The sequence below is a fragment of the Lepisosteus oculatus genome, chromosome 25, assembly GCF_040954835.1.
Source record: "Lepisosteus oculatus isolate fLepOcu1 chromosome 25, fLepOcu1.hap2, whole genome shotgun sequence".
NCBI lineage: Eukaryota > Metazoa > Chordata > Actinopteri > Semionotiformes > Lepisosteidae > Lepisosteus > Lepisosteus oculatus.
This window is the reverse complement of record NC_090720.1, coordinates 12,683,580-12,700,764: the sequence shown is the minus strand read 5'-3', so window position 1 is coordinate 12,700,764 and position 17,185 is coordinate 12,683,580. Positions and strand designations below refer to the sequence as shown.

General features: G+C 41.5%; 1 protein-coding gene across 1 annotated transcript; it reads left to right on the top strand.

The window, feature by feature from the left end:
• The first annotated feature begins 626 nt into the window (after positions 1-626).
• On the top strand, positions 627-10,541 carry LOC138225069 (vimentin-like). The gene is made up of 9 exons (XM_069183890.1): positions 627-1,233; positions 1,828-1,888; positions 3,446-3,541; positions 3,734-3,895; positions 4,296-4,421; positions 4,846-5,066; positions 5,780-5,823; positions 9,503-9,585; positions 10,230-10,541. Exons 1-9 carry the CDS (start codon positions 707-709, stop codon positions 10,269-10,271), a joined length of 1,362 nt encoding a protein of 453 aa, XP_069039991.1. The 5' UTR covers positions 627-706; the 3' UTR covers positions 10,272-10,541.
• Positions 10,542-17,185: the final 6,644 nt, after the last annotated feature.

The window sequence follows — 17,185 nt, the reverse complement described above, 5'->3', positions numbered from 1 at the left end:
AAGTTGAAAATGGATTCAACAAATGTGACTCATAAGGGAAAGGAAACCACTGATATGTTTCGTTCTGCGACTAAAAGGTTCATGAGGTTATATCTCGTTTTTATGTGAGTGAGAAAATAAAAAACTTTGAAAGGGTTCGACAGGGAAGTAAAAGCCAATAACCCATTTACGCTATTCGTTCTCCCTTTACTAAGCTAGTTGTATTTTCCACCCAGAAAACTCCACGACGTATTTCTGAAGTGGTTTAACACTCAGAGCGACGAGATGTGCTCGTATACATTAACAGTAAAGGAACAAGCGATAGGTTTATTCCATGCTGAAAAGAGAAGAGAGAAAATACAAGCTGCTCACACAGCCGAAACATGTGTTTTCTCTCTTCTCTTTTCAGCATGGAATAAACCTATCGCTTGTTCCTTTGCAGACTACGCATGCTGACGCAACTACCCACCTGAACTACATTAGTAGTAGTATGTGTCCAAACCGCTGGTCTCCTCTTTCAGCTCTTTAACTGGTTCCCCGGGACGTCAATCAACCCCAGGTACCGTTATCCAATTTGCATAATGAACGGACTATAAAAACAGGAGGGCAGGGCTACTGGACTTCACTGGACCTGATCTGCTGGAGTAGCGGGTGTTTGAGTGGCTCTGTAAGCTTGCCGACGTCCTAAAAGAAAAGAGCATAAAGCAACAAGGAGGAGGATCACAAAATGTCCAGTGTAACTACAAGGCAATCTTCCTACAAAAGGATGTTTGGTGGGGAGAGATCTATCGCTCCTAGTACTTCTTTCTCAAGCCGCCGGTATTCCAGTCCGATTCGATCCAGGGTATCCTACAGCATGTCTGCTACCCCCGCCATCTATGCGACCAACACCAGTAGGCTCCGGTCCAGCGCTACGATGCCCAGGCTGTTTACGGAAACCTCAGACTTCGTCTTATCCGATGCCGTTATAACCGATTTTAAAGCCAATAAATCCAACGAGAAGGCGGAGATGCAGCACCTCAACGACAGGTTCGTCAGTTATATCGAGAAGGTGTGCTTTCTGGAGCAGCAGAACAAGATCCTGCTAGCGGAGCTGGAGCAGTTGCAGGGCAAGGGCATCTCCTGCGTTGGAGACCTCTATAAAGAGGAGATGAGAGAGCTTCGTGGGCAAGTGGACCAGCTCACCACCGACAAAGCCAGGGTGGAGGTCATGCGTGATAACTTAGATGATGATCTCCAGAGGCTCAGGGAGAAGTAAGTAACCCTGATTGACACCACAGTGAGGACTGAAGTGATCTGATCAAACTGTTTAAAACTAGCAATAAGCCTGCAGTATATGATATTTGGCGATATCTCTACACTGTGTCCTATCATTCCATCCAGTTTCTATTGCGAAGATAACTAAGGTATTGGGTATTTAAGTGACATTTTAAACTAAGCGGTTTTCAGTATTTCCGACCTGTTTAAATTACGTTAATCACTGGGGTTAATTGCATACTAAATCAGCACTTAATCCGGGGACTTTAAAATGGCGAGTCTCAAATCAGAGGAGCTCAGTCGCTCATTTCTGTTTTGCAGCGCACGATGCATAAACCGGGAGGCAAGTGCTGTATTGACTTTCGCTGCAGTTAACTCCTGATGCATCAAATGCCCATAAGATGCAGGAGTTCCAAAAACTTAGGGGGGTTTATAGTTGCATCCGTTTTCGCCGAAAGAAAACGACAAACTCCTCGGTAACCCAGGTTGCTATTTGCTCGTGGGTTCTTGCGGTCTTTCCCTTTCAAACGAAGGCGCCAGCGAGTTTTAATTCTCCTACTTCCCTGACGTAAGAGCTTTCCTCTCTTTCAGAATCCAGGATGAAATGCGTCTTCGAGAGGAAGCCGAGAACAACCTGCAGAGTTTCAGACAAGTATGCGATCTTCGCCAGCAGTAGTGCAGTTGGGTTCAATAACTTGCTGCACGTCTGCTGTAGCCAAAAAGAGCGTCTTATTGGCGATCCACCAACTTTAAATCGCCGCCGCCACAGCTCTCGTTTGTCGTGTCCGTGATTGCAAAGCGATTCCGTCTTCAAAGATGAAAATTTGCATCTTTTGAAAACAGTAACGCTTTAATCTACAGCTGTAGCTCCCAGTTTCTTTTAGTAGTTGCATTTTGAAGTGCTTTCTTTGTCTTGTTTCTGATCTTTTTTTTTTTAGATATGAAATGCCTCTACAGTACATTGAACTTCAAACATGGACTTTTAGAACTGATTTTTTTTAGTCTGCATGAGAACTATTGTCGCAACAGTATATCCCAGATACTAGTGTAATCTGATCAACTGGTCCATTTAGCAGTTAGTTAAGTGCAGATCTAGACCAAGTCCATAGAATCTAAACTGCCAGGTAAAAGGGCACATTCTTGACAACTGCAGTGGTCCTATGGAATTTAGCCATATGGTATAAGGTCAAGCAAATTGCCTCTGGTATTAATGCTTTCATAAAAACCCATGTTAATCTGTCAATGTTAGGGTTTGGAGTGTCTTGATGTCCCTTGTAACCTGCAGAAATGTAGGGGCAGTGCCATGTGATCTAGTGCATGAAGTCTTGTTCATATTATGACATTGTGCCGGTGAGGTTAACTGCTAACTTCCACTTTGAATCCTCTCATGACTGGAGTTGAAATAACTAGTCATGAAGTGCTGTCTTCATCTTCATCCTGTCTGCACCTCAAGATGGTGTCATGCTGGTGTCCAGTGCTTCTGTTTGTAGCAAGTTCCTAGTCTAGATCACTTAACTAGAATAGTTCAATAGATTTGCACAGCAATCCATGGATGTTAATGGACTTCGGGAAAAGGTCTTTGAACCAAGCTCTTCTATGCAAAGCAAGAAGGCTAAAGAGACTAAGTTGTCATAAATCACTCTGGTTCAGGACTGAAGCAGTTCTGGGTTTAGAGTCCCATCAAGTCCAGTTGCATCACGTATCAGGGTTGTAGATGTAGCTGACATGCAGTTCCTTAGACAGCCTACCTGTTGAGAGCAGGACTGCTGGCATGGGCAGGGAGCCATGTGTTTTGCACATTCAACTAGCAAAATGGTTAAATCCTATAAATGACAAACCTACTGGGTACATTAACTACACCTCGCCTGCTTACACCAATGCCAATAAATGTTTTAGGTCTGAACGAGACTCTTAAATACAACTTCCATAATGTAATATGGTACTAGCCATCTTAAAGCTGAGATTTATCTAGTGATTAAAACTACAGGGCAGTATTGGCAGTTTAGACTGCTTTAAGTTTTTTTAAAATGCCACAACTCCTGTTTGGTGGTGTCTTGTGAAGAAATAAATACTGATGGTTTGTGCTTGTAATGCTGCATGCTCATCATTGGATTAACAGAAATGAGGCTTTTAGTGCAGTTGCGCCACATTATAGGCACAAGTCTTTCAATGGAGGCACGTAAATCCTTATGAAATCTAATTTAATTAGGATGTTGACCATGCGTCTCTGGCCCGTCTGGATCTGGAGCGTAAGGTGGAATCCCTGCAGGAGGAAATTGCCTTTTTGAAGAAACTCCATGATGAAGTGAGTTCCTATCAACTTGATTTTAAGGTGTTGGGAGAGGGAAACAATAGTTATGTATTGATGTTGCAAAGAACCTTTTAAGGGAATAAAGCCAGATTAATGCCCGCTTCTATTTTGGGGCAGGAGTAAGCTACAATTTGCTTGCAGAGTAGTCTTCTGGTGAGTGTAGCTGAATTATAATGCTTTTCACAGGAAGTGGCTGAGCTGCAAGCCCAGATTCGGCATCAGCATGTCCAGATTGACATGGATGTGGTCAAACCAGACCTCACAGTAGCTCTTCGTGATGTACGCACACAGTATGAATCTCTAGCATCGAAGAACATTGCTGAAGTGGAAGAATGGTACAAGTCCAAGGTTGGTCTCCCTTCCCTGCACATGAGGATTCTCAGACTGTAGGTAGCTAGCCACCCGGTGGCTTAAAGCTCAGAAGTGAGCTTATCCCAGGACTTGGGGTTTCAACTATATCGCAGTCATCTATAGCATATTTATGTTTCCTTATGTGGATAAACTCGTTTTCTATTGCTTAATGTTATGAGGCACCTCTTTAGTTCTAAATAATGCACTTGTACCATCTAAATCCTCATTTGTAGCATGTTTTTCCCCTCTTAAAAGTATGACTTTAGGTAACTTATAAATGCAAAGAATGAGGAAATAGATTGCCAAATGGTCTCTTGGGTCTTGGCTCATGATCCAATACCACATTGTTCAGTATTTTTTGGTCAACAGTCTTATTCAATGAATGAATTTCTTGCAGTTTGCGGACCTTACGGAGGCTGCTGCCCGTAATAATGAAGCCCTTCTCCAGGCCAAACAGGAGTCCACTGAGTATCGCCGACAGGTGCAAGCTCTCACCTGTGAAGTGCATGCACTCAAGGGAACTGTAAGCAACTTGCATGGCTCCAGTACTAGTGGGATGCTTGCAAATGATGTTGCCTTTTTTACAAGGGCCTCTGAAACTACCTTTTGGGGTAATTTTTGTCCAGAAAAGTTCTTGAACCCTTTCACCCATTGTCATTTTCTATTTGGCAACCATACTATTGCTCCACTGCTCTGAATACTGGACTTGAATATATTCCACTTTACCAGGTGTAGGTCCCTATTCATGTAAATCCTTTCTTTTGTGCTTTCCTGCAGTATCTGCTTGTAGGCCAAACAAGGGGATTAAGATCTTGTACATACTGTATTCCTTCATTTTTCAGTGTGGGGAAAGTCTCTTAAATTGGAAGTACATGTAGTTTAGTGAACAGATTATGAAAATGCTGCAAGGTTTCTGGCATGTAGTAAATTCTGAAATTCATTTCCAGAATGAGTCTCTGGAACGCCAGATGCATGAGGTGGAGGAAAACTTTGCCTTGGAATCATCCAGATCCCAGGACACCATTGCCCACTTGGAGGCTGACATCCGCAACATGAAAGATGAGATGGCCCGTCACCTGCGCGACTACCAGGACCTGCTTAATGTAAAGATGGCTCTGGACATGGAGATAGCTACCTACAGAAAGCTTCTGGAGGGGGAGGAAAGCCGGTGAGCACAGCCCTCTCCCTTTTTAGTCCTTTTCATGAAGTCTCTAGGGATGCTTTTTGTACAATCAGTTTTTGTCATGCTTTTTTTTTCTACACTGGTAATATAGCAAAAACTTGTTTTGATTATGGTAAAGCAAAACTACAATGTGTTAATTTAAAGTTGTGTAAAGTTTCATAAAGGCACGAATAGTTACTGGTCTGTGGCCAAAACTTGAGTTTCTAGGATTTCTGGACAAAAGGGGGGACAGTATAGCAGTTGTATACTCCAGGGTGCTGCTCTGGTTGTTTGACCTCAAATGAGGTACCTAAAAGAGAAACTTATTAGGTCATAGTACCTCTCAACATGCTTATTATGGTTAAGTCTCTAAACTAGCAATGCAATATCCTGGTATGCCATCTAGGATGTACAGTAGCTCAGCCTTGGTCCCTATGATTCACCACAAATAATCCTTTGTCAGAGGGTCTGGATAAGCAGCTTGAACAAATCGGTTCACATGTGGAACAAAAGATTTCAGCCCCTTTTTAAAGCTTTACCCAGTTTACATCCTGGAACCAAGGCCTAGACTACTTGGAAGAAAATTGGTAAAATTTGCTTTTAAAATGTTTTCGTTTAGTTGTGAACCCCTGTTGCTGGAGTGGGTAACTGGGTTTGGTATAGCCACACAACATGACAACCTTCTTGCATTTAATTGTGAAACTTTGTCCTCCTTGTAGAATTGCAACCCCAGGTCCTATGTTTTCATCTCTAAATCTAAGAGGTAAGGCATTCATTTTTGTAATAAATGTTGGGGGGGTGGTTAAGTGTTCAAAGATGTACATCAATGAACTCGCGCCCCCCTTACAAGTGGGGAATGCACTATTTTCGTGAATATGAAAGTTGAACAAAGATGCATCTAAACTCGGCCGAAGACCAAAACATAAATGCAGTCATCCTGGTAGTATCTGCCATCAATTGGATCCTGTGTTTTTAGAGGTGTGTCATTGTCCATCAAATTGGTATGTTGGTGGTTCTTTCATTGTACTCCACAACTCTGGTGACCATCAAGCTTGTTTTGCAAGGTGCCGATAGTTTAAAGAACTTGGATCTCTTTATCATGGGGGGAGAAGCACTGAATTAATGATTTTATTCCCATGTGAAACAAACTTTCATTTCCCTCTCAGGGTTCCTACAGTCATGGATATTTTGTTTTCCGTTTAATTAATTGACCCAAAACGATCATGGCTATATCATTTTGTTCAGAAGTGGTGAGCTTTTTAAAAGAGGCTGTTGGGTTGCAGTTAACATTACATGGTCATGTCGGACTGTCTTGTGGGAATTTTATACAGTTACTTGACAATGCTCTTTTATCTACCCTCGACACCTTTGCTCCTTTAAAAACTCGAACCATCTCCTTCTCTCGCCCTGCCCCCTGGTACAATGACCATCTGCGTTTCATGAAGGCAGCCTCTCGCAAACTTGAGCGTAGGTGGCGTCTTTCCGGCCTAAATGTACATTATCAGGCCTGGAGAGATTACTTATCTGATTATAAGGTTACTATAGAGTCTGCTAGATCCACCTACTTCTCTCACATTGAAAATCACCAAAACAATCCCAGACATCTTTTCTCCACCATCAACAGACTGCTCAAGCCAAACTGCCCCACCACATTACCTGCCTCATCACAACTTTGCAACACATTCTTAGATTTCTTTAGTTCTAAGATTGACAACATCCGGCATCACATTCTCTCCACTACGGATATAATTTCCACACCTCCTCCCTCCTCATCCAACTTCTCTGGTTCCCGTCTCTCCAGCTTCTCTCTTCTTGACTCAGCATCCCTAAACAAACTAGTTACGCGCATGAAACCCACCACATCTATTTTAGATCCCATTCCCACCACTTTATTCCAGTCCTGTTTCTCTTCTCTCTGTCCCATTGTCCTCAATATAATACATGAATCCTTGAGCACCGGCATTGTACCAACGGTCCTCAAAACTGCTGCTATTACCCCAGTGCCAAAGAAGCCTAACATGGCTCTCGACAATCTTAACAACTTTCGCCCCATCTCCAACTTACCCTTTCTCTCTAAAATTCTAGAACGTGCTGTCACACTTCAGTTACATAACCACCTCATGACAAACAACCTTTTCGAACCCCTCCAATCTGGCTTCCGTCAACTTCACAGCACAGAAACCGCCCTAGTCAAAGTCACCAACGATCTCCTAATAGCTTCTGATTCTGGTTCTCTTTCCATACTCATCCTTCTTGATCTCAGTGCTGCCTTTGACACTGTTGACCATAACATCTTGCTTTCTCGTCTCGAGACTGTGTTTGGAGTCTCTGACACTGCCCTCAAATGGTTTAAGTCTTACCTCACCGATCGCGGTCACTTTGTCTCTCTCAATGGGTACAGGTCTGAAATTGGTCTTGTCAAGTCTGGTGTCCCTCAGGGCTCAATACTGGGCCCCTTGCTCTTCAGCATTTACATGTTCCCACTTGGTCAGCTTTTAAGATCACATGGCCTCAGCTTTCATTTTTACGCTGACGATACTCAAATATACATCCATACCAAACCCGACACTGATGTGGCTGTCTCTATTCTATCTAATTGCATCTCTGACATAAAAATTTGGATGACTCAAAACTTCCTTCATCTTAACTGTGACAAGACTGAAGTCATGCTTATTGGTACCCCCCATCAACTTCGTAAAGCCAGTCCTGTAACCCTGTCTGTAGATGGCTCTGTACTTGAGCTCCAATCAAAATTGAAAAACCTTGGGGTTATATTCGATTCTGGCTTAACATTCGACCCACATGTACAGCATACTGTCAAAACATCTTTTTTTCACCTTGGAAATATCGCAAGACTACGCCCTATGCTATCATTAACTGTGGCTGAAAAGCTGATCAACATATTTGTATTCTCTCGAATTGACTACTGCAATACTCTGCTCCCTGGGGTATCTAAATCTACTCTGAACAAGCTGCAGTATGTCCAAAATTCAGCAGCCAGAATCCTGACCAGATCTAGTGCAAGTGTTCACATTACTCCTATCCTGGAGTCCTTGCACTGGCTTCCGGTCAAATTCCGCGTAGACTTTAAAATCCTCATGCTCACCTACAAGGCTTTACATGGCTTGGCACCTCAATACCTGTCTGAACTTTTATCGCCCTACTCCCCAACCTCGCAAACTCCGCTCTTCAAATTCTGCCCTCCTTACTGTCCCCCAAGCCCGTCTACATTGTATGGGCGACAGGGCCTTCTCCTGCTATGCCCCCAAGCTCTGGAACTCCTTGCCCAAGGATATTAGAGAGTCACCTTCTCTAAACTCCTTCAAATCCAGACTCAAAACCCTCCTTTTCAGAAAAGCCTTTACTTAACTGGTTCCATTCTTCACCCCTCTGCTCTTCTTAATACCATCTTCCACGGTCTCCTCTATTGTTGTATTGTTGTAATTATAATTGTGTCCTGTCTTGTGAAATTCTTATTTATTGTTGTAGTCTTCTTATTTATTGTTATTATCATCCTGTAAAGCGCTTTGAGAAGCCACCTTTAAAGGTACTATATAAATAAAGTTTATTATTATTATACCCGTAGGCTAGCCTAGTGTCCATGTCAGAATGCCAGGTAATTGGTTTTTCAGTGACCTCTGGTTGGCTGACAGGGGAAAAATACAAGCTATAGCTCCAAGAACATGAAGACCCTGGACTTGTGAGATGTAAATTATGCAGGAAAAGTTCTGCAATTTTGTTGGTAAAAATGAGTGGGACTCCTGCTCACTGTCATTCGGTTCACCTCAAGCAGCAGAAGCAGATCTGAGATGTAAGAAACCCACACTGGAGGAGGAGGCAAAATGGGACAGCTGCTGTTTCAACTGTGCCAGCAGATGGGGTGCTGTAGCAAGCTAGGGAATTGGGAACTAAACCGTCCAAAGTCTGTGAGAAAGGAGTGAGGGTCGAGCAGGGAGGATGGAAGCCAAGGTCCAAGTGGAGATGTGGTAATTGAGCTTGCTGGGGTTCCCATCATTGCAGAGAACAAGACAAACATGAATTGCAATCTTGAGGGAGTTCCATGCAACACTTCAAGCAGACTTGATTACTACTTTGTACAAGAGCCTTGAGTATTGTGCGTGTTCAGACCAAGTCTAAAATGCTCGATGCAGGCTTGGATATAAAAAGCTGGTAGATGCCAGTTTCCATGGTAACAGTGTAGCATGATGGGTGTGTGCAGGGTGTGGTTGGCTGCCATGGCCAATATTGGCTTGCTCTCTCCCACTGGAGTCCTCAATGAGACTGGACCATGCCTGCAAAGAAGCAAGTAGAGGTTAAAGCCACACCGAACAGTGTCAAGAATCACTTGACACCGCAAGTGGGATGGACCAAGCAGCGTTTTAGATTCTAGCCAACACTTATCCTTGACTTCTGTTAACTAGCTTCTTGAATTTCTTTCCTAGAAACCAGCCAAGAATCCAGGTCCAAGACTGATTCCTTTACCAAGAAGGCTGTGATAAAGACCATTGAAACCAAAGATGCTCATGTATGTACAAGTGATAAAATGAGCAACTTATTTAAGAATCAATGATATGGCTGTATATTATGCTTTTTATCCTTCTCAAAGATCAAGCAATGTTCTGCTTGTGGCTTAATTGTACAAAATGAGGTTTGTAATCCTCTAAACTCCTTGAGACCACATGCAATGGTGTGGAATTCTAGGCATGACTTCAAATGAATCAAGAATGATCTGAAAGATCCAGAACTCCCTAATGTGGGGTCTCAAGTGTATAAAAGGCACCATAGAACTTCCTGGCTGGACAATTCCAACCTTGGATTCCAAGACTACCTTTGAGTAGTTTTTAAAAACTTTAATTGTAATTAGGTTTCTTCTTTGTAATTAGATATTCCAATATCTGGATGACTGTATTTTTAATCTCTGGTCAAGAGTTTGGGACAGACGTGGGCAATCTTGGCCAACAGATTAATAAACATGTCCTAGACTTCTTCTCCCTCCACAGGCCATTATTAATGGACTGGAACAGCAGTGTCCCTTCCTTGGATTCAATTTGGTTCCATGCAAATTGAGGGCCATTACAGCTCAGCCTATATCTTGTGTGCCTGCTCCCCAACCTCTTTCTGCTATTTGGTTCTTGCTGTGTCTTCTCAAATGGGTTTTCTTTTTGGCAGGTGATTAAGGAAGCTACCCAACACCATGATGAACTGGAGTGAATTAGCATCTCCCTGCAAAAAAAGCTGCTATGATGGAAGAGTTTTGCAAGGCAAAATTGAATGACCTGAGCTTTTTTTTTTAAACAGGGGAGAGACTGCTTTAAAAGTGCCTGTATTGTAAACTGGAGTGCCAGCTAGTAGTTGGAGCAGGTGATAGATTTCCTTACCCTTCACTGTCTCTAGTTCACATTCAGTCAAGTGCCTTTTCCATTCAAATAAATGCACTAAGCTATGGGTTCTGTATGTCAATAAACCTTGTGGGCAAAGTTATTCTTGTGTGTTGATTTGAACACATGGCGTCCTAGTAAGCTGTTTGGAAGAAATTATAAATGTTGCACAGTTTTCATATTCCTAGAACACTGTTATAATGGTGAGCTTTGAGAAGTCAAATCTAAAAACAAAGGTACAACACAGAGCAAAATATTTAAGATATGTTGTAGGTTAATTAGAGAAAAATACAGAGTCTCTGTTCCACTCCCATGCGCATGAAATAAACCAACTTCTGAGACTCCTGAAATGGAAACGGGGAGAAATTCAAGCTTCTGCATTGCTAAAGCAGGTAAGCCCCACACTACTTGTGAAGAGCTTTGTTTACCATTAGCAAAAGAGCTAGTGTGTATTATGTATGGAGGAAAAGGCTGGTGTCTGAAAGACAGTTGCTCATAAAATTATTGATATGGTGGATTATATCAAAAGTACGCTGATGGAGCCTGTTAAGATGAGCAGATGCTTTTCACTGCAATTAGATGAGTCAATAAATGTCATTGATTTGGCCAATTTGCATGTTTATGTTCAATATGGGTTTGAGGGTATGTCCCATGAGGACTTTGTTCTGTAAGCTGCTACCAACAAGAACTACAGGAGAGCCCATATTTCAGCTTCTGAATGAATAGCATCGACTGGATAAAATCCGTGGGAGTTTGTACAGAGGGTGCTAGAGTGATGACAAGCTGACACAGCAGTGCAGTTGCACAAATTGGAGGCGTTGCTCCAGATATGAACTGCAGCATCCACTGGGAGGCCTTAGCCATCAAGAAAATGCCTGAGGATTTAAAGTCTCTTAGACTTGGTTATGAATTGTATCAAGGCTTGACCGAACAGGTTCTCCCCTCTCACTGAAATGGTGCTTTTTTATGGTTTATTTTTAATTGTTCCTTTTGTCATTCTGTCAAGTGCTTTGAGAAACCACCTTTAAAGGTGCTATATCAAATAAAGTTTGTGGATGTGTGTGTGCATGCACACATGCTCATATTGGTTATTGAGATTTTCTGGAGTTCCTATGAGCAGATGACTTATAGGTGGTACTTTGTCTAAAAAATGAGAACTACTGCATTAAGGGTAATCAGGGAAAATGTGTGCTGTTAAAGTAAAAAGTTAGTAACCTTATTCAAATGCTTCCAGCCAGTGTTGATTTTGTGGGTCTCAGTATTTATGCAATCAGCATTTCAGTTTTTTTTCTTCAGGTTTTGCATGGATTTTCTGTGATTTCTTCAGTCTGAGCATGTGGGTTTTAATCAAGATTTAGAAACGGATGAGTATCAATTTGCACTTTCACAAACTGAGAAACCTTAAGAAGGATCTGGATACTTTTGCAAGTACTCATGATCTCAAAAGGCCTCCTCAGTTCCTAAGTATTGCTTCTATGCTAACTTTTCCAGCAGTTTGTACACCATAGAAGCCAAACGCTTACCGTTTAACAGTGCTGTTTTGGTAAAACTAAGGAAGCGAAAGTGTCTGAGTATCACCAGACCGATTCATACCTATACATGAATCGTATAGCTATATAGCCTTGCCGCTACATCTTATTAGATGTAGCAGCAAGGCTTATTAATAAGGCAGAATTAAGTGTTTCTGAGCTTTCCCAAATGAGGCCCCATTTCTCTGTTCATCTCTGTGGTGCAGCCACAGAGAAACTATTCATGTAGGCTGATTTAAGGTTCCTTTGATAAGGACAGCTCCCAAAGGGGGATGCACTTAGCTAAGCCTGGCTATCATGATCAATGGTCATCCATTGGCGCCTATCTGTCTAGGGAGTGCCAGATAGACATCTGGACTGCATTCCTAAGTGTCAGGAGTAAGTGACTCATATCTCACCTTGATCAACCAATCAGGGACTGGTAGGGCCGAGTAACCCACGTGGGACTCTGATGCCCATGGAACTTTCAGCCAATCAACGCGCTGAAGTTCCTCCAGGTAAAAACAGGCAACACAGAGATTCAGAAGGGAAGATTAAGTGAGATTCAGTGGACAATTCTAAAGGGAATTCAAAGGAGAATTCCAGGTCAGGACTGCCCAGAAGCAGAAGGCTCCCAAGGGCAGGACATTCTCGCAGCGCGCCTCCTGACCATCCTGAGACTCAGCCCGGACAACAACGGAACGGCCAGTGTGTCCGAGTGCCAGAACTTTGCTTTGTTCTAAGAGTCTAGAGCGGAGGTTGCCAGAGAGTAACCAGAGGATCCACCCGAGGTTAGCACCAGTAGCAGGCCTCGTGAACAGGTCGGAACTGTGGACAGCTGAATCACTATTCAGAACTAGCTCTTCATCAGGAACGAACCGGTCCTCTCCCTGACTTGCTGGGACCCACAGTCATCTTTTCTCCTGTGCGCACTAACACTAACTAGCCGGCCAGTAAGCATCAGCAGCGCACCGTCGCAAGCCGCACAGCACAGCCTGGCACCGAGCCAGAGAGCGCGGATTGGACAGCAACAGCCTAAAACTGTTTCTTTGTGCCCGCAGGAGATCTGAATCCCCAGAGATTGGATGAGTATTCAACTTCAATGCATTACAGCTCGAGAATTCAATTGTTATCCCAACCAGTTGATATCAATTTAATCAATTTAGAGTTATGTGCTTGTTTTGAGTATCTAATGTAGAAGTTATAACCAAGTTCATTTACGAAACTGTCTAAATGAATGATATACTGAACGTATGTCCTCTTGATATGTGTAACACTTTGTAACTGAATGAATATATATCTTTTGTATTCTGATAACCCTCTCGATAAGATCTGTTAGTTTTACATGCATATTCTATGTATTAATAAATGTATCCTCGTGTATTAGCACCTCTGTGTGTGCTTTGTTTGAGTTATGTCGCATGGTTGGATTCTAAAGCCATCAAAAGAATCAGCTTTGTGATTTACTGCTACAATTAATAATTGTCTCAGTAAATGCCCAAACCCTACAGAACTGGTGCCTTCAGAGAGCCACTACATTACATATTTGGCGTCCCTGAGCCGGCATTGATTACATTTTTGGCGTCCCTGGGCCGGCTATGGTTACATATTTGGCGTCCCTGAACGGCTATGAATGATTACACAGAGCTGACCTGTCAAGATTGGTTATCACACATTAAATTCCTGATGCATTTTCTCTCTAGTCCATCATAAATCTTCCCTTTAGGAAGAAGTCCTGTGTATACAACTGAGATTGCATTTTATTATACAGTAGTATAGTATTTTAAAACACTAGTTATACTGTAAGATATATTTTAGAATTCATATTACAATATGAGTAAAAATATATTTTAAAATGTATATCATTGTCATTTTTGTATATTGCAGTATATTTTAAAATATAGATTAAATATATATTTAACATGGCATTGAAAATATGATTCGAAAGATATTTCATAGATGTGGTCATATATTGATATGTATCCTGAACAAATCATAATATGACACACCACAAATTATAAACCTAGTACTGATGTCAGCTAAGCAACAAGCTTCTAACCTGGAAAGTTTAGTACTTGGTTTGTAATTTGTGATTAAAAGTGGGCAATTTCAAATCTCTTCCATAGCTTCTCATCAACATTATGACCAATTAGTATTATACTCCATAAGTCTTATTTTATTTAAATAATTTTGTGACAGTAGATTTATTATATCACAAGCATTAGAAATGATATACAGTTAAGCACATAGCATATACAATATGATGTGTAGGTTAACGTTAGAGTATGTTTAAAGATAAGCATGTGTAGACAAAATAAAATTGATTACTGACAAAGTACAAAAAAACAGTAGACCAACATAACTCTTTCCAAATTGTATCTAAAGAGCTTTTTAAATTAATATTTGTGATTTCTGATAAGCTGCATAATCAATTTAATTGTAGTTTGTTGCTTTGTATTATGATATACTACAAGAGAATGTCCGACTAATCCACTAATCTAAAATTTGCAGATGCTCTAATATTCCAGACCTGTTTATAGTTAATTTTAGTCTGATAGTAAACTTATTCACTTCCAAAAACGAACATATATTTGCTTTATAAGAGAAGATTTAACAAATCACCAGCACTGCATTTTTGCAGATTATCTTGAAATGCATATCAGAATACATCAAGATTACATATTAAACATTTTTTAAAACAGTCAGCACTTTGATGAAATGTTAAATAAGACCTGTAGAGCCTATAGTTTATACAGAGCAGACTTAGATAAGTAATTAACAGGCTCAAATGGCAACATACTGTACACGTTATCCTCAGAAGGGTTAAATCACTTATTAAAATATTCTGTATCATATCAACATTATTTATATTCTATAACTATAAAGTTTCATACAATATTGAGATCAATACAGACTTTTAAATAGAAAACTATACACACAATCAGCATTGGTTGATCTCAATGAACAAATATTTCTAGAATTATTGGACCAATCCATACAAGGCTCTTGGCCCTGTTGCTATCCCTGGCCATGCTATCCCTGGCCATGTTCTGAAGGCATGTGCAGACCAGCTGGCAGATGTCTTCTCGGACATTTTCAATCTCTCTCTAGCTCAGTCTATAGTTCCTTTCTGCTTTAAGAAAACCACCATTGTCCCTGTTTCTAAGAAACCCGGAGTCAGCTGCCTGAATGACTACCGCCCTGTTGCACTCACATCAGTTATCATGAAGTGCTTCGAGCAGCTGGTCAAAGCATACATCACCTTCTCACTGCCTGACACCCTAGACCCACTGCAATTTGCGTATCACCAGAACAGGTCAACAGAAGATGCTATTGCCACTTCCCTCCATACTGCCCTTTCACACCTGGATAAGAAAGGAACATATGTGAGAATGTTGTTTGTTGATTACAGCTCAGCATTCAATACCATAGTGCCCTCAAAGCTTGTCATCAAGCTCCAGGACCTGGGACTGAACACCTCCCTCTGTAACTGGATCCTGGACTTCTTGATGGAACGTCCCCAGGTGGTGAGGGTGGACACCAACATATCCTCTACCCTGACTCTAAACACTGGAGCCCCCCAAGGCTGTGTGCTTAGCCTGTCCTCTACTTCTTATTTACCCATGATTGTGTCACCAGGCATCACTCAAACTCCATCATTAAGTTTGTGGATGATACAACAGTCATCGGCCTGATCACAGATGGTGAAGAGTCTGCGTGCAGGGAGGATGTTGAAACCCCGGCAGAATGATGCCAGGAGAACAACCTCTCTCTGAACATCAGTATCTGACTATAGGAAATGGCAGGGAGGAGATCACACACCTATCTATATCAATGGGACTGCAGTGGAGAGGATCAGCAGTTTTAAGTTCCTGGGTGTTAACATCACAGAGGACTTAACCTGGTCTCACCACACCAACAGTGCCTATTCTTTCTCCATAGGCTAAAGAGGTTTGGCATGCCATCACATACCAGGCCAACTTCTACAGGTGCACTATTGAGAGTATTCTGACTGGTTGCATCACTGCCTGGTATGGGAGCTGCTCCTCCCGGGATCTCAAAGTACTGCAGAAGGTGGTAAAGTCAGTGCAGCTCATTACCGGCTGTGAGGTACCAAACATCCACGATATCTACTCAGCTAGATGTCTTAAGCAGGCCAGGTCCATTCTCAAGGACCCCAGTCATCCCAGTCACAAACTGTTTTCCATCCTACCGTCCGGTAAACGGTACCGAAGCATTCGGTCCAAGTCCAACAGACTATGGAACAGCTTCTACCTCCAGGCAATAAGACTGCTTAACAGCCAACCTGCAGCTCCTTTAGCAAATCACCTGTAATGGCTACATGGACATACTGTTTTCACTGTACTGCGCACATCTTTGGACATAATATATTGCATACACCACAGACAAATAGTAGCTCTATTTATATTAAGTTTTGTCTGTGTTTATTGTATTTAATTTCTATTACATTATCATCTATTTTTCTGTCACCTTATTTTTTGTAACCTTAATTTTGTGATTTTTATCCCCCTCCCCCTGGTGAGCTCGTTGAAAAGACATTTCATTGCCAGCAGCCAGTGCTGCATGCTGTATTGTTGTGCATTTGATAAATAAACTTTGATTGATTGATTAATTCCTTTGGAGCACTCCATTACTGCCAGTCTGGATCGTCCATACATACACAAAACAAAGTTTTTAATTCAGAAATATAATCATCAATGTACTTCCTCCTACCCAAAGCTGTACATCTATTAATGTAAATGGCAAAAACTAGAAAAATCAATGGGTTTAACCTTATTAAAAAGTCACCTACTGTCACGATAGGTAGTTTTAACACACTCCCTTATGTTTCAGTTAGTGTAGTAATTGTAAGACACTTCCTAGAGCAAACTAGACTGTTAGAATTTGGCTGACCTGTAAACGGACTCATTATATCGGTTTTAGTAAAAGTTAAGTTAAAACGCATTTCCTTGTGTTATGTTCTACTGTGTTTAAGTTATATATAAAAGAACAAAAAAAAAAGGTTACAGCCACCCCCCAGTCTGCAGTCGCAGGTAATCTTGCTGAAAACTGGATGCGATTTAAACAGCGACTCGAAGTATATTTATTTATCTGCAATTGGTGCGGATGAAAAACAAAGTGATAAAACGAAAGCGTCCGTTTTATTTCAAGTAATTGGACAGGAATCGCTGGAAATGTATAAATTTCATTTTTAACCCGGAGAACACACGAAGTTAGA

Coding starts and splice junctions, on each gene's coding strand:
- LOC138225069 (XM_069183890.1), top strand. CDS start 707: ATGTCCAGTGTAACTACAAGGCAATCTTCCTACAAAAGGATGTTTGGT. Junction 4,422..4,845: donor TGCATGCACTCAAGGGAACT/GTAAGCAACTTG, acceptor ATTCATTTCCAG/AATGAGTCTCTGGAACGCCA. Junction 5,824..9,502: donor TTCATCTCTAAATCTAAGAG/GTAAGGCATTCA, acceptor TTTCTTTCCTAG/AAACCAGCCAAGAATCCAGG.